The sequence below is a fragment of the Malus domestica genome, chromosome 09, assembly GCF_042453785.1.
Source record: "Malus domestica chromosome 09, GDT2T_hap1".
Taxonomy (NCBI): domain Eukaryota; kingdom Viridiplantae; phylum Streptophyta; class Magnoliopsida; order Rosales; family Rosaceae; genus Malus; species Malus domestica.
This window is the reverse complement of record NC_091669.1, coordinates 11,142,894-11,158,800: the sequence shown is the minus strand read 5'-3', so window position 1 is coordinate 11,158,800 and position 15,907 is coordinate 11,142,894. Positions and strand designations below refer to the sequence as shown.

At 36.5% G+C, this 15,907-nt stretch overlaps 1 protein-coding gene across 1 annotated transcript; it reads left to right on the top strand.

Moving 5' to 3' along the window:
- Window positions 1–6,296: 6,296 nt before the first annotated feature.
- On the top strand, window positions 6,297–9,067 carry LOC103443160 (phytoene synthase 2, chloroplastic-like). Its single transcript, NM_001294092.1, is given in 5 exon segments — window positions 6,297–6,725; window positions 7,427–7,477; window positions 7,732–7,904; window positions 8,007–8,242; window positions 8,475–9,067. Coding segments are annotated over 5 exon segments (1,176 nt in total). The 5' UTR covers window positions 6,297–6,382; the 3' UTR covers window positions 8,848–9,067.
- Window positions 9,068–15,907: the final 6,840 nt, after the last annotated feature.

The window sequence follows — 15,907 nt, the reverse complement described above, 5'->3', positions numbered from 1 at the left end:
CTTTTTCGTGCAGCAGATGGGATCGGAAATTATCCTTGCGCATCAAGTTTGATGGAGGAAGTGGATGATGTCAGGGCGGTGCTTGTAGCTTCTGTGGAGAAAGGAATTTTTGATGTAAAGGTTGAATCTGACTCAAATAATCTTATGAGGATGATTAATGGTACTTTGCAACCGGAGGTAATGATTAAAGGTATCCTATTTGATTTAGACAATTACAACAACAACTTAGGTCAGTAGAATTTCGTTTTGCTCCCTGTGTTTGTAATATGGCAGCACATCTAGTGATATCTTTTGTGTTTAAGGGAGGGCTTTATAGTTGGAATGAGTTTGAACCAGAATAGTTGTTTAGCACTCTAACATCCGATGTAAACGTTTCGATTCGAGTTTAATCAAAATTTCTATCTTTTGGAAAGAAAAAAAGAAGCTCCAAACTCATTTTAATTAAAACCTTGTTCAATAGGCCTAAATAATTAAATCCAATATAATTCTTAATGATATCATATCATTGTTCGTGGCTAGAATTTCCGTTGGGGATGTTTCCTAGCCGACGAGCACACAGCTCCCCGAGAGGTTGGTGCCGGTTGATGCTTTCTGTCGAGCTTCTGCTCACTGGCGTGCTTGTCGGGCAAATCTTGTCAGGCAAGGCTTGTCGGGCAAGGCTGAAAGTGAAGGATAGGGTTAACTTTGAAAGGTGCCTTTGTAGGGCCTTAGGTGTAGGCCTTGAGGCTCACAATCAAGATTAACTTTTAGGTGTTCAGGCGTGCCACTGCCATCTTTAGCATGGCAGATGTAAAACAGATGTTGAGTTTTAATTATATATATACCCGAGAGGCTGTTTTAGTTATGAAAGGTGCCTTTGTGGGGCCTTAGGTGTAGGCCTTGAGGCTTCCCATCAATAACTAACCCAGTACTCGAACATATAATGTTTATTTCATTGATTGCAGAAGTGTTATGACTATTACACTTCTAATTACCCGAGCCCGAAGAGCAGAATGAATCCAAATAAGTGCCTTTGTACGGCCTTAGGTGTAGGCCTTGAGGCTTCCCATCAGAATTACTTTTATACTCAAACGTTCTACGATAATCATAATATAACAGAAATAAAACTAGGAAATAGGTCGATTACTTGCGCCCCAAGTAACTTCGGACTTCTTGTTATCAAAGACTATCGTGGATGAGTTAAGTCCACATAAGGTTCTTTTTTATGCCTTGAGACCAAAGACTTTTGAATGATCAATCTTACATGCCAGAGGGTTTAGAACTTAGATTTGATTTAAGTTGTGACTACATATTCCAATCGGATTCAAGCACTGAGGAGTCTTTTAATCATCAACTTGCTATAACTAACTTGGATACAAATGGAAGTATATAACATATTACTAGACTTATGAATGAAAAGATAAAAACAAAAAGGGTCGGGCAAGACTGGTCGTCTTGCAACTTCCTATCTTTGTGATTTATAGAGGGGCTTGAGAGCTTAGAAAGAGGGATAGGGAGATGAGTTTACAGAAGGAAATCGATACTACAACAGGATTTATACAAGGTAGCAGAGCTTTTACAAAGGCTTTGGGTGATGGTTGATCCCGAAAGGGATGAAGGCTTGGGCTGACTACAGCGTCGTTGAAAGCAAATCTGGCTTGAGCAGAGTTTGTGCTTGTATTTGTTTGTTTGTTTGAGTGTCCCCATCTCTGATTTCTCTTTGTTCTTTTATAGACAGTTTGGCTTGGCCTCCTGTAGCTTTAATCTTGCCCGAATGCAGCTTGAAGGGCAATGACTCATCAGCTTTTTACTTGTACTGCCACTGTAAAGTGCTTTTGGGCTGATTAGCTGGCTGGTCTACACCACTTGGTCTTTAGGTAGGTGAACAAGTGGTTCAAATAATCTACACCTAGTCGAGAAAAGCCCGTTTCTGCCTTTTGGGCTTTGGGCCCCTTTCCTCCTAGTCCTTCTTTTGGGCCGACTCCCTTTTGAGCCCAAAGTTTAAGTTTTAACCCAAACAATCATCATCCATGTAAAGTCGTTAGTCCTATCATAAGTGTTGACCTCTTAGGTTTTAACTAAAGCCGACAGTGAGATTAATAAATTAATAAATTTAATTCTACAATCCACGAGTGACACCTATAATCATTCCATGACCACTCAGATTAGATAGTTTTAGACATGAACAAATCACGGTAGTCTTTCAAGCCTCGATTGTAGTTATAATGCAATTAGATTCTTCTATCATCAATATCCCAATCAAAGATTTTGTGATATAAATAATGTCAAATCACATATTACTGTTAATGATCACCATGATGCATCACATGATGAATCAATTCTTACAAACATAGTTTGATCAACAAGCACTTTGGTTGAAGATTTCTGAGATGGATCTTCAAGTGGCTTCAAAGGATATCTCCTTCTATTGAACAATTATCAGAAGGTGATATATTCCTTACTGCATATTCATCTATCTTTATACTTATACACATGAACCCAAGCAACACACTAACGGGCTCTGCAAAGCATTGATGGCTTTCAGATGATGCCTTAGGTCTAAAACTATTTGTATATTACAACTTGAAGCTTTGTAACCTTATGTGATATAAATCCATACGTTTACGCTTCTTCGGCAGTTAGTGTTCAGTGAACTTATTTAACAAACAAGCACTTGTATATCCACCACTTGTACATAAAGTCAAACTCATGAATGAATAAAACTTGTCCTTTTAGTACGGATAATGTTATCCACACACTTATTTTTATCTCTCACATACCCTTATTAATTTATGGTTGTTGATTTCTTTCAATTTATTCAATCAAATGATCATAAATTAAGAGGGGGTGTATGAAAAGTAAAAAAGAGTGTGTGGATATCACTACACTTTATTAATTATTTAAAATGGAATTGTTATATAGCATCCAATCACTCAATTTGCTTTTATGATACAACTCCAACCGTAAGTTCTCCTTCCAATTTAGACTAGTTGAAAGCGAGGGCATCTTACTCACCAGTCACGAGATTGCAAAATATTTGAAGGAATCAGTTTTTTTTCCTTCAAAGGAATCAAAGTTTGGCACATAAAATTTCCAGCGACATTCACTTCCTTTCTTTAGTTAGATTGCAATCTTGTTGGTAGCTGTCACTTTCCAAAGAGAAAGACTTAAGTATAAACTGAGAAGTCTCTGAATATAAAAATGAGAAAGATCTGTGTTCACCAAAACAAGAGAGAAAAACTCGATTATATTGTTTATATAAAATGTAAAATATTATCTTTTATTCAGATCGAACCCCACATATCTTTTATTTATATTGTGAAAACAATATTTATATAGCAAGTAGGACGGATAATCTTTCTCGAAATGCAAAGATCAATGACAATTAGTTAATTGTTTGGTTTTACATTCAAGTGGAACTAAATAAGTTTTGTAGTTTTGTCCGGTGAGTAACGGTTTCAAGTATTTTTTTCAAGTTCAAAATATTTACATAGTTTGTTTGTAATTAATAAAAGTGATATCTCATTTTCCAATAAAAGTGACAATGACCCTCTAGCTAATGTAATGAGGAGACATTCTTGTAAAAGAAATCAACAATAATCCTTGCACCCTGATCCGTGACACTATTTATTTTATACATATTTTTGTAAGAATCTATTTTGTAATGTATTTTAACGAGCTGAATTGTCTAGCTTTTAGGTATTCCCTCAAATATCACGTGTACAAAAAATTACCTAAATCCAAAACCATATGACAGTTGGATTAATTTTAGTGTTTCTTTACAAAACCACATATGTCCTTTTCCTTCGTTACAAATTAAAGTACTAATAGTTTTGGATTTGTCTAATTTTTTGCAAGAATGATCAATGAATAATGTTCTAAAATATAAATGGTTCGGATGTTGAAATATATTACAAAGTGGACCCTACAAAATGCATGTAAAAAATTGTGTCACTGATCCGCCCTTTTTAATATTATGTATAATTAAATGTTGAGGAAATTGTAGCAATGATTTCTAAACTTTAACTCAATTTGAACAATGGTCCCTCAACTAAAAAATTCATGACTATTGGTCCCTTAACTCATCAAAACGTGTAGGTATGGTCATTTTTGTCAATTCCGTTAAAACTTCCATCAAAATGAGTCGTGTGCCACATACATGAGGCTGAACCAAGGCAAACATGAAAAACCAAATGAGAAAAATTGTAGCAATAGACCCTCAACTTTAACCCAATTAGAGAAATGGTCCCTTAACTTTAGCACATTTGGAGCAATAGTCCATCAACTTTAACCCAATTGTAGCAATGGTCCTTCCAACATGAGTTATTTTGACAGAATTATGATAGAGTTGATAAAAAGGATTATAGCTGCACATTTTGAAGAGTTAAGGGACTAATGATCATGAATTTTTAGTTGAGGGACCATTGCTCCAATTAAGTTAAAGTTAAGAGACCATTACTACAATTTTCTCTTAAATGTATTTTTTTTGGTTGATTATTTGAATAGAATTGTATAAGGAGCAATTTTGTTTTTGAGTTACGACTTAAAATTGAACAATTATTCTTTAAGGGTGCGTTTGTTGTACCTGATTATTTCGGACTGAACTAATTTTAAGGACTAAGCTGGATTGGTTTGACATGGACTAAGTAGTATAAAGATAATGAAGCATTTGGTGCAGTGTCAGACTAAATCTCGGACTCAATTATTTTTGTAGATCAAATATTTTTCTGTCATTTTTTAATAGGAAAACTAATGAAAAAAACTTGAAAATTTGGAGTTTTAACGATAAGGACAAAATAAAAGGTAAAGTGAATAGTACCAGGTTTGATTTTTTAGTGTAAAAATATGATTTTTCGTTAAAGTAAACAGTATCGCGAATTTTTCGTTAAAACTCTATTTTTAATTCATTATTTTTAAAATTTATTATTATTATACACATTTTTAAATTTCTCTCTGTCTCTCCCTGTCCCTCTACTTGTCTTCTTTCTTTCATTTGCTTCCTGTTCTTCGCATGCAAGATTGCTGCCATTCCCATTAAAAATCAAACTCAGAAAAATCAAACCCATACTTTTTCTTCATTTCATTTTCTTTCTCTTCAATTCAAACCTTCTCTCCTTCTAATTTCTTTCTCTTCAAATCAAACACAGAAAAATCCCAATTTTTTTTTTTTTAATTTACAGAGGCTTCGTCGGATCTACAAACTCGTTTCATTCAATTTTTGCAAATCGACGTCAATCGATCTTGCAGAAGAAAGCGACAAACTTGCGGGTGCATCTTCCTAGCGGAGCGCTTGGGGCCTCGAGGAGGACGCCACGGTCGATTCTCAAAATTAAACCCACACCGCCAAATCAATCGAAGTTTTCCTGCAGCGCCAGTTGTCGTCCTCCCTAGGCTTACGGTGACGGCGCCGGAGAAGAAGAAGGTGGAGCGCAGAGGGACTGGGTGTCTGGGTTTAGCAAGCGAAAATTGGGAATTGGACGTAGGCCTCATTTCCTTTCTAGTCCCTGTTAATACCAAGCGAAAGCTTGGGATTAGATAAACGGCTATAGTGAAGTGCGGCGGGACTCGTAGCCGAGGCGAGTCCCATTTATGTTTAGTCCAACAACCTACCAAACATGGGATTATAGTCTTGCTTAAGATAGTTCAAGCCAGTCCCTTTTAAGAAGGTTTAACAAACACACCCTAACTTCGCTAAAATGTTCATGTAATAACCCCATTCAAGGTCATTTTTCTCTACATGTATAGTAGGTACTACTTACAAGTTACAATGACCGTGAAAATTGTCGTGTCGTGAACAACTATCTCAAAATTGTCACTAAGGTGAATAGTTCTAAAAAAAATTGTCATTTGAGCGAACAATTTTCTCTACTTCATAATTTACAAAAACGAATATTCTAAAAGTCAGTTACAAAATAGGACATAAAAATTTTCGCTACTCTCCGAACATCTCGTGCTCAAGTAAATTATTCTGAACCGTCAATTGATGTATGTCTCATGCCAACAACGGACTCTTCTTCATCCACCTTGGCAAACAACTGACGTATTCTCAACCAAAAAAACAAGAAGGAAAAATAAAAATAATTACACACACAAGTCATACAAACGCTGTCCACATATTTCCATGTTACCAGCTATGCGAATGGCAAAGCATATTCCTTGAACTTGCCTAGTTTGACAAGGACCATAACTTTTCTTCTCTCAGTACATGCACCGACGTCGATATTAACCTTGGAACCTATAATTATATGTATATATATCGCAGTCGTTACGCAAAAACTACTAGACACACATTTGCCAACTACCACTGCTTTCAAAACTTTGCCTTACCCTCCAATCTCCATAAGAGAGGCCACAACCTCACAGCTCACATACTCACACCCTCACACTCAAAACCTAAAACCCAATGTCAGGTGTTCTACTCTGGGTGGTGAGCCCCAAAGAGAATGCCAGCTCCCTACTGGGTCTGATGCCCAGAATTTGCACCCCAAGGAGGTTGGGATTTTCAAGTAGGGTTTTGGCCTACTCGGGTGCAGTTGTAAACCCAGCAAGATCTTCAGAAGAGAAGGTGTATGAAGTGGTGCTGAAGCAGGCTGCGCTGGTGAAAGAACAGAGCACGGTAAAAAGGAAATCTCTGGATTTGGATGAACGGATTGTAACTGAAGGTTTGGACAACTGGGATTTACTGGATAAGGCTTATGATCGGTGTGGTGAAGTCTGTGCTGAGTATGCCAAAACTTTTTACCTGGGTAAGAAACTTTTCTGGATTTCTGCTGCTCCTCCTTCATCGATCTGTTTCTGTGGTGTGTTTTTGCTGTCTGTTTATCTGTTTATCTGTTTTTTTTTTAATGGGATCCAGTCATTTTCGTGGATATAGAATATACTAATTAAGTACACTATTTTAATAAAGTGGACAGAGCACTTGATTTTGTTTCCATTTTTTATTGTCAAGCAGTTTAGTGCACATCTTGGATTACTTTTTACTCCTAAAACGTTCACACGTGAGTCTTAAGTAGTTTATATCATCATTCACTCAATACTTAATTGGAAGTCATGGGAAGAGAGAAGGAAATATAGTTAATCTAACTGATCTGTTCTGATTTTTCAAGCATTGAATTACGGATTTTAATATGGAATCTACACTTTTTTGTGGTTCCATATGTTAGTAAACACAAAAAAGTCGGCAATTGAATTAATACCAACACTCATGTTTTAGTAAGCACACGGAAGTTAAGAATCTGACTAATTCTAATTTTCATTGCATGCAAGTAAAGGGAAATGGAGAAATGGATTGGAAATTTGAGGGCAATTAGATTAATTCTACTTTTCTAACTATTATTGCAGGCAAGAAAACTTGGAATCGTTTTTCTTTCCATTTTTTACTTGAAATGGATGTTCTATTTAATTGGCAAGACACTGTACTTATCAACTTCTTTCTGTGTGTTTTCAGGCACATTGCTCATGACACCGGAGCGGCGACGAGCTGTTTGGGCAATCTATGGTTAGGATATGCCTAACGTTGCAAATTTAGTCCACTTAAAACTGATTTCTACATGCTCTTTACAACTGAGGCAACAAATCCCTTTTGGAAAAAGCATTTTTTTTCCTGCATTAACATCTACTTGACTCAAATTTTCATTGTAAAGATTGCAAATGAGGGAACAAATTGTGGATAATCTTTGGGCTCAGAGATTATTTAATGATTTGGAATGGTAAATACTAAATGAAGAGTGCTTCTTTTTTTTCTTTCTGCAGTGTGGTGCAGAAGGACAGATGAGCTAGTGGATGGACCTAATGCTTCATACATTACGCCCAAAGCTCTTGACAGATGGGAGAAAAGACTGACTGATCTCTTTGAAGGCCGACCTTACGATATGTATGATGCTGCTCTATCTGATACTGTCACCAAGTACCCTGTTGACATTCAGGTACAAATACCGCATGCTCACAATCAGATATTAACTCTTTTTTATCTATCGAAATTCGAAAGTACGGAATGATTCACCATACAAATTTTGTTTTTTTGACAGCCCTTCAGAGACATGGTAGAAGGAATGAGATTAGACTTGAGGAAGTCAAGATACCAGAACTTTGATGAACTTTACCTTTACTGCTACTATGTTGCTGGAACTGTTGGATTGATGAGTGTTCCGGTAATGGGGATATGCCCAGAATCAAGCGCCTCAACAGAAAGCGTTTACAATGCTGCATTGGCCCTTGGAATTGCTAATCAGCTCACTAACATTCTGAGAGATGTTGGAGAAGAGTAAGTTTATTCTTATAATAAATGAGTCATTTTAAACATTCCATGTTTAGAAACTCGTGTTGCACGACTATGAGTATGAACCATTGATTAGTCTAGCCTTTTCTTGAACGTGGTCGAGATTCACAGTATGATAACATAAATATTTATTTGGCAAGACAACATTGCACATCCAAAATAATATGGTTATTGTTCATGTCTAACTAAAATTTGCTCTTTGAATTGATCATTTAAGTGCTAGGAGAGGAAGAGTATATCTCCCCCAAGATGAGCTTGCCCAAGCCGGCCTATCAGACGATGACATCTTTCGCGGGAAGGTGACTGACAAGTGGCAAAGTTTCATGAAGGGACAAATAAAGAGAGCTAGGATGTTCTTTGATGAGGCTGAGAAGGGTGTCTCAGAGCTCAACTCAGCCAGTAGATGGCCAGTATGGGCATCTTTGTTGCTGTATAGGCAGATTCTAGATGCAATTGAAGCAAATGGTTTTGACAATTTCACAAAAAGGGCTTATGTGGGAAAAGCAAAGAAGTTTGTATCATTGCCTGTGGCCTATGGAAGAGCCATTATAGGACCCTCTAAATTAACTAAGCAGTTGGTGCTTAGATGAATTAGATGTTTAATTAGATGATATTTGAAGTCTCAATCTCTAAATTTTTAGACAAAGTCCAACTTGAAGTTGGGTCTCAAGTCGAAATATGTAAATTTTTTATACTAATTTTTTTTGTTTAGTCAATCTTTTAATTACCTGCGTTTGGATGATGGATATAAAAGTAGTAATTAGTGGTAGAGGTTAATAGATGTGTGGTGAGAGTGGTCGCCATGGAGTGGTTGATAGATGTGTCAGGGGCGGTAGAGTGTCTCCTAGTGATAAGATGGTAGCAATTGTGGTTGTGGCATTGGCGGTGGTGATGGTTGTGGGAGGTGGTGATGACAGTGATGGTGGATACGGTCGGAATGATGGTGGCAATTGCAATGACATTGGGGGTTCATGGTAGTACTTATGGTCATGAGAATATGGAGGTTGTGGCATAGAAAACGACGATAGTGGTGAGGATGGCTGCAACGATGGTTGTGGGGATGGTGGTGGCGACTACGGTGACAATAACATCGGATCTCATTAGCCAACGTCAATCAAACTCACCACAACACTCGCCAACAGCAACACTCGTTCGTCGCCGACCAAAAATTTTCTCTTTGCTTCTTCTTATCTCTTCCTTTCTCTTTTCATACCACATCCAACCAGATCTGTTGCATGCTTGTTTCTTATGTGGTGTAAAGTTTTAAATGTAAATAGAAATTTCTTTAATCTGTTAATTAAGTAAAAGAGTTCATGGACAATGAAATTTCTTTTTCCTGCTACTTCTCTCTTTTGCGCTTATATTTCAGGTCCTACATTTACGATTAGATATTCACAAAAATGTGCATATGGATTTATGGATACAAGGACGTGTATGGGGCTTTTTCATATCAATCTAAAATGATTTTAATTGTAACTAACCATTAAAAATGTTAGTTGATGATTCATTTGTCTGTTCTCTCCTCATGTGATGTGACATAATTGGATAGAAACGTTCGTAATATCTCTCCCCCACTAACTACTGTGTTAGGGAATAGTGTGTATGGATGGTGGGGATTGATACACCTGTCACTTGATAAGCATAAGAGTTAGTTAGAATTGTTAGAATATGTTACGTGATAAGGTTTGTAGAGATTAGTTGTACAAATCACCTTTATATTGTTGAATCGTTGTTGTATCTTTTCAATCAAGAAATATAGAATTCTCTTCTTCTCTATGTGCTCTCTCTCTAAAACCTTCTATTATGTTTCAATGGCTGTTGTGTCTGTTTATCTTAACATAGTATTAGAGTCAGGTTACGGGCCCGTGCAAGCCAAAGGCTTGTCACCAAGAAGTGTGGGTTTGGAAACAAGTCTAAACTCTTAATATAGAGCCGGTCTCTAAGTTCTTAAAAAGCACCTCCTGGAAGGATTGAAAACAAGTCTGGACTCCATTGGAGCCAACCTCTGAGTTTCAATTGCCGATATGTGGATCTCCACATGTGAACCACTAAATGGGGTTCCACGTGAGGGGGCATGAGGATGCAAAATCTCAATTGATTTCAGTGGGTTTATAATCGTGTATCCAAGTGACATTTCCGATTCTTAACTCGGACAACAAAACGGAAATTAGTGCTCCTGCTCAAACTGTTGCACATGAGTTCAGAGGATTTTATGTATTTCGGTTATGCAATGGTGGAAGTATATTTGATATTCAGTTAGGCTATCATATGAGAATTTGTGATAAAGGTGGGAGCACCAGGTCTATGTTGATTTGGGTACTATGGAACACACGATATGGTTGTAAAATACAATGCTAGGAAGATTTTCTTATTGCAGAGTCTTTTATGCAACTGTAATCTAATACTCCACTATCCAATTGCAAGGACTACTTCCCAAAAAGATTTTAGATTTTAGATTTTAGATTTTGACATAACTAGCAAGAAACTGTGTTTCCTCTTATGAGCAGTTTATAGACATCCTTACAAAAGGACTCAACTCTCCACTCTTTTGTACTCATTGTTGCAATCTCATGCTTGGACCTTCCAATCATGAGCTTGAGGGGGCATGTTAGGGAATAGAGTGCATGGATGGTGTGGATTGATACACTTATCACTTGATAAGCATAAGACTTAGTATTGTTAAAATCTGTTAAGTGATAAAGTTGTAGAGATTAGCTGTACAAATCACCTATATATTGGTAATCGTTGTATCTTTTCAATCAAGAAATATAGAATTCTCTTCTTCTCTCTGTGCTCTCTCTCTCTAAAACCTTTAATTATGTTTCAATGGTTGTTGTGTTTCTTTCTCTTAACAAACCGTGCCACAAAGCTTAAGAAATTGGTGTTACACCTTGAAGCCGAAAAATATTCGAACCCAATATCTTCTATACACGAAAGTCTTTTGTGTGTGTGGTCAATTGTACACAAAAGTCAAGCAAAATTTTGCATTGCAGTCGATATTAAGTGGAGAGGATTACAAGGAAAGAAGTTGAGGGAGGTAAGTGAATGGGAGATAACTGTTAAAGAGACTCTTAAGGTGAGATTATTTATGTACTCTATATTACATTACCTTTTAACGTTAGTTTTTGTGCAAACATTATAAAATATGTGTTAAAAACATAAAACAGTGGAGAGTTCCTTTTTTTTAAGACTCTTTAGCATTTCTCGTAAATCGTAACTTGTAGAATAAGACCAACTATAGTGTGAAATAAAAGATTAGTTAGCTAGCTATAGAGACAGAAATAGCAGCTTTTAAAGATTCTATTTTGACTACAAAAAGAAGCAGAGTTAGAAAGAAAAACCATTAAAAAGTTGATAAAACCTGATATCCGTATCATATGCTCACCATTTAGCATAACATTGAAGCTTATCTTTGTCCCTTTCAAAAGCAGAGGAGGAGTTAAGGATAATTCGTGCCCCTTAATCAACACTTTGATGATTAATTTCATCATTCGTAATCAATCACCTTTGGGAAAAATGAAAACATGCGCGTTGCCAAAATCGAATAGTCCGAATCACACTAATTAAAATTGATTTCTGATCAAAACCGAAAATATATTTTTGATAGAAATTGATCGTTTTCATTGATAAAAAAACATATACAACAAGAAGGTATCAACAGTCACTAAACTACAACAATCATTCGTTAATAAATTTGATATAAAAATTAGATGACTCTCAATCACGTGCAATAATTATCACAACTACAACTATAATGAGTTAGACAATGAGCAATTCTGTTAGTCTCACAATGAACATGGGTAGAATAACCAAAATTATATGGGATAATTTGATTGCGGTCTCTAATTCTTAACATTCTTTGATTAAAACCTTAATAGTATTCAAAGTTTGATTAAGGTTCCTTGACTTTGTACACCTCATTATATTACTATTAATATTTATATTTTTATAGTTTTGACATTAATTGTTTGATATTTTATGAGATTTATAATCCTATAAATTTAAAATCCCTCATTATAATACTATTAGAAACAATTATAATAAAAAAAATTCAAACATTTTAATTGAATAAATGGATAAAACTATGTAAAAATAAGAAATAATAAATGGCAAAAGAATGTATCCATAGTGTTAAAAAAATTGGTACATTTTACCAAAAAAAATTGGTACATTTCACATATAACAAAGTGGTACATCAATAAAGAAGAATGGGTACATTATAAATAAATTAGGGTACAAATAAAAGATTAAAAATTATGAGTACAAATGAATTTTTAAAAATATAGGTGCTAAAAGAAATTAATAAATGGGTACAAAATAAAATTAAAAAGAAAATACCACAAATTTTAAAAAAAATGTTGCAAATTAAAAATGGGTACAAAATAAAAATATAAATATATAATACAAAGTTTAGGCATAAAACATAAATATACCATATATAAGTTTTCCATCGTTGATTAAATATACAATGTCACGTAATGATATACACATGAGTACAAACACAAATAAAACTTTAAAAAACATGAGCACAAAAAGAAACTAATATATGGGTACAAATTAAAAATGAAAAGAAAATTGATACAAATTAAAAAATATTTGCAAATTAAAAATTGGAACAAACTAAAAATAAAAATATATGATAAAAAATTTAGCCATAAATATAAATATACTATTGTAACATTTTTAACTCTAAAGGAACATATTTAAAAATAAAAATATTTTATTATTCAAATAATTAATGATGTTATTAATACCCAAGGACCTTGATAAAAAATTAAAAATGAATAGAATTTTAATCAATTGAGTAACAAAAATAAGGATGTGAACCTAATTTTCCCAAATTATATTCTAACATAACAATCAGAGTACTTTCTTTTGTGCAAAAGAGCACTATGTATCTTTGTGTTCATTAGTTCCACGTTTTTGTTAAATTGAGGTGCATATAGCAACGGAAAACATATACCTTTTGTTTGTACTATACTTAGAACCTCCGTATTTAGATCTCGTATAACTACTCGGGAGACTCAAATGTAATTACGTAATAAAGGAAGGGGCAAATATGTAATAAGTGAGGAGCCCTTATTCTAAAAGGACTTTTCACTCTCCTTATTGGGGGAGGCCAACTCTTAGGCCTGAAACCCCCTCACCCTCTCAGATCCTCTCTCACATTACAGAGGTTCTCTCCCTCACAATCCTCTCAGTGAAATACAATAATCAGTGTGGACGTAGCCCAAACATTGGGGTGAACCACGATACATCTTGTGTTATTTACATTTCTTACAGATTCACGGTCGGATTTACATTGTTCCAAGACCTCCGGTTTTATGCATCAACATTTGGCGCCGTCTGTGGGAAACGACACGAAAAAATATGTTGGTTCGCTTTCATTTTTTCACCTCCATCGTGAATCTGCAAAATCTACAAAATCAACACTGCAAAATCTGCAGAAACCCAGAACCTCCTTAGGCTTTTCCAGAAAACCCCCACCCCAAAAGCCAAAATCAAAAGCTATGGAAGAGAATGCCGAAACATCTCTGGTTCACAAATTCACAAAATTATGGCAATCCTTGGCGGATCGGTTGAGAGTCTACCAATTCTACAAAATCCTGCAATTCAACGAGCACTTCCAAGAGAACCGGCTGTACCGGAAGATCTCCGTCTACCTCGACTCCCTCCCTTCCATCGAGGACTCTGACTTCACCAACCTCTTCACCGGCGTCAAATCAAACGACATCTTCTTCCAGCACGATGCCGCCAACTCCGCCGTCTAAGACACATTCCTCAGCGCCAAGCTCTCCTGGACCAATCAGAAATTCGAGTCAGACGGAATCCGCTCTTTCGTCTTGAAAATCAACCGGTCCGACAAGCACCGTGTGTTCCGCCAGTACTTCCAGCACATCCTCACCGTTGTCGATGAGATCGAGAAGCGGAACAGAGAGACCTCTGGTTTTATCTTCTTAAACTCTCTGAAGAAGGTGTGTTGGGTGTTTCCGGCCTTGCTGTCCCAAGTGGAGTATCCTTCCGGCCTGATGAAGTCTGCCAATCTGCCATAGTGCACTCCGCATTCTGATCCAATCTGCTTGGGTGTGTGGATATATATGTATTTTGAATTTGAATTCGAATATATATTGGGTGGTGTATGAAACCAGAATCTGAGAGTTGAGAATGGAAGTAGGAAGGAGAATATCGGCAAGTCCTCGGCTGTGCTCCGTCCGACGAGTGGTGGCAAAGAAGAAGGGTGGCTCCGATGGGTTCGTAAACAGCATGGAGAAGCTTCAGAGGTGTGAAATTTATTCGAAGCGTGATCGAGCTTTTAGGATGAGCAATTCCCAAGAGAGGTTTTGCAACGTGCACCTCGTGGAGGAATATGATACTCATGACCTCAAAGGGCATTCTTTAGCCATATTACCTTTTCTGATGAAAAGGACAAAGGTCATTGAGACAGTTGCCGCACATGACATCGTCTTTGCTCTTGCACACTCTGATGTTTGTGCATCTTTTAGTAGAGGTAATAACATAAATACTGTAAACGCCCAGGACACTAATGGCAACCCTAAGAAATCTGAAAGTCAAGACTGGTACTTGTAAACGCCTAGTTAAGGAGCTTCATTCCTATGAGAAAGAGGTTGAGAGAGAAGCTGCCAAAATAGCAGACATGAAGGAAAAAGGAGCTGATCCGTATGACTTGAAACAGCAACGGCGGTGGATCTCCAGTAAGGCTTCGCCGTCCAGTTCTCAATCTCGCGGTCTCCGGGAAGCGATCAAGAGGGCCCATGATCAACCCCAGTACCTCGACAAATTGCAGGGAAGATAGTGCAGATCAAAGATGCTCTGTATGCTGCAGACAACCTGCTGGATGAGATCAATGACCCATCCCCTGCATCTTTATTTTCTGAGAAAGCAAAAGAAAAAAAGGAAAAGAGAAAATAAGAAAAGCAAAAGATCTTCCTATTATTATGATTCATTCTGTCTGCCAGGTGAAGAGACAGAGAGAGTGCAGTGAAAAAAAAAAAGGAAAAGAGAAAAGAAGAAAAGTAAAAGATCTTCCTATTATTATGATTCCTTCTGTCTACCAGGTGAAGAGACAGATAGAGTGCATCAGAAAAACACAAGCAAAAGTAAGGAATAAACATCCACACTGCAAAAGCAAGGAATAAACACCCCACCAGAATGATGTGGTTTACTTTCCTTATTTTTGAATGATGTAATTTATTTTTCGTATCTTTCGGAGATATCTGTATAACCCCATCAGAGGGTAATCCAAAAAACAAAAAAAAAAGGGCAAAGCCTAAAATAAATGGGCTAGAATGTTGTGTGGAGGGCGAAGGCCCATAAGCCCAAAATAGCACCAACCAGGTGACCAAAAGTACGCCCAGTACCACAAAAAATTATTCGGCATATTATCGTCAACCAGGTGATCAAAAGTACACCCAGTACTCCAAATTATTCGGCAGTCTGCCGCTATTATCACCAATCAAGTGATCAAAAGTACGCCCAATACTTCAAATTATACATGAGCATTACTCATGTCAATCATACATAAACATTCATGAGCATTACTCATATCAATCATACATAAACGTTCATGAGCATCACTCATGTCAACATTCATGAGCATCACTCATGTCAACATCCATGAGCATCACTCAT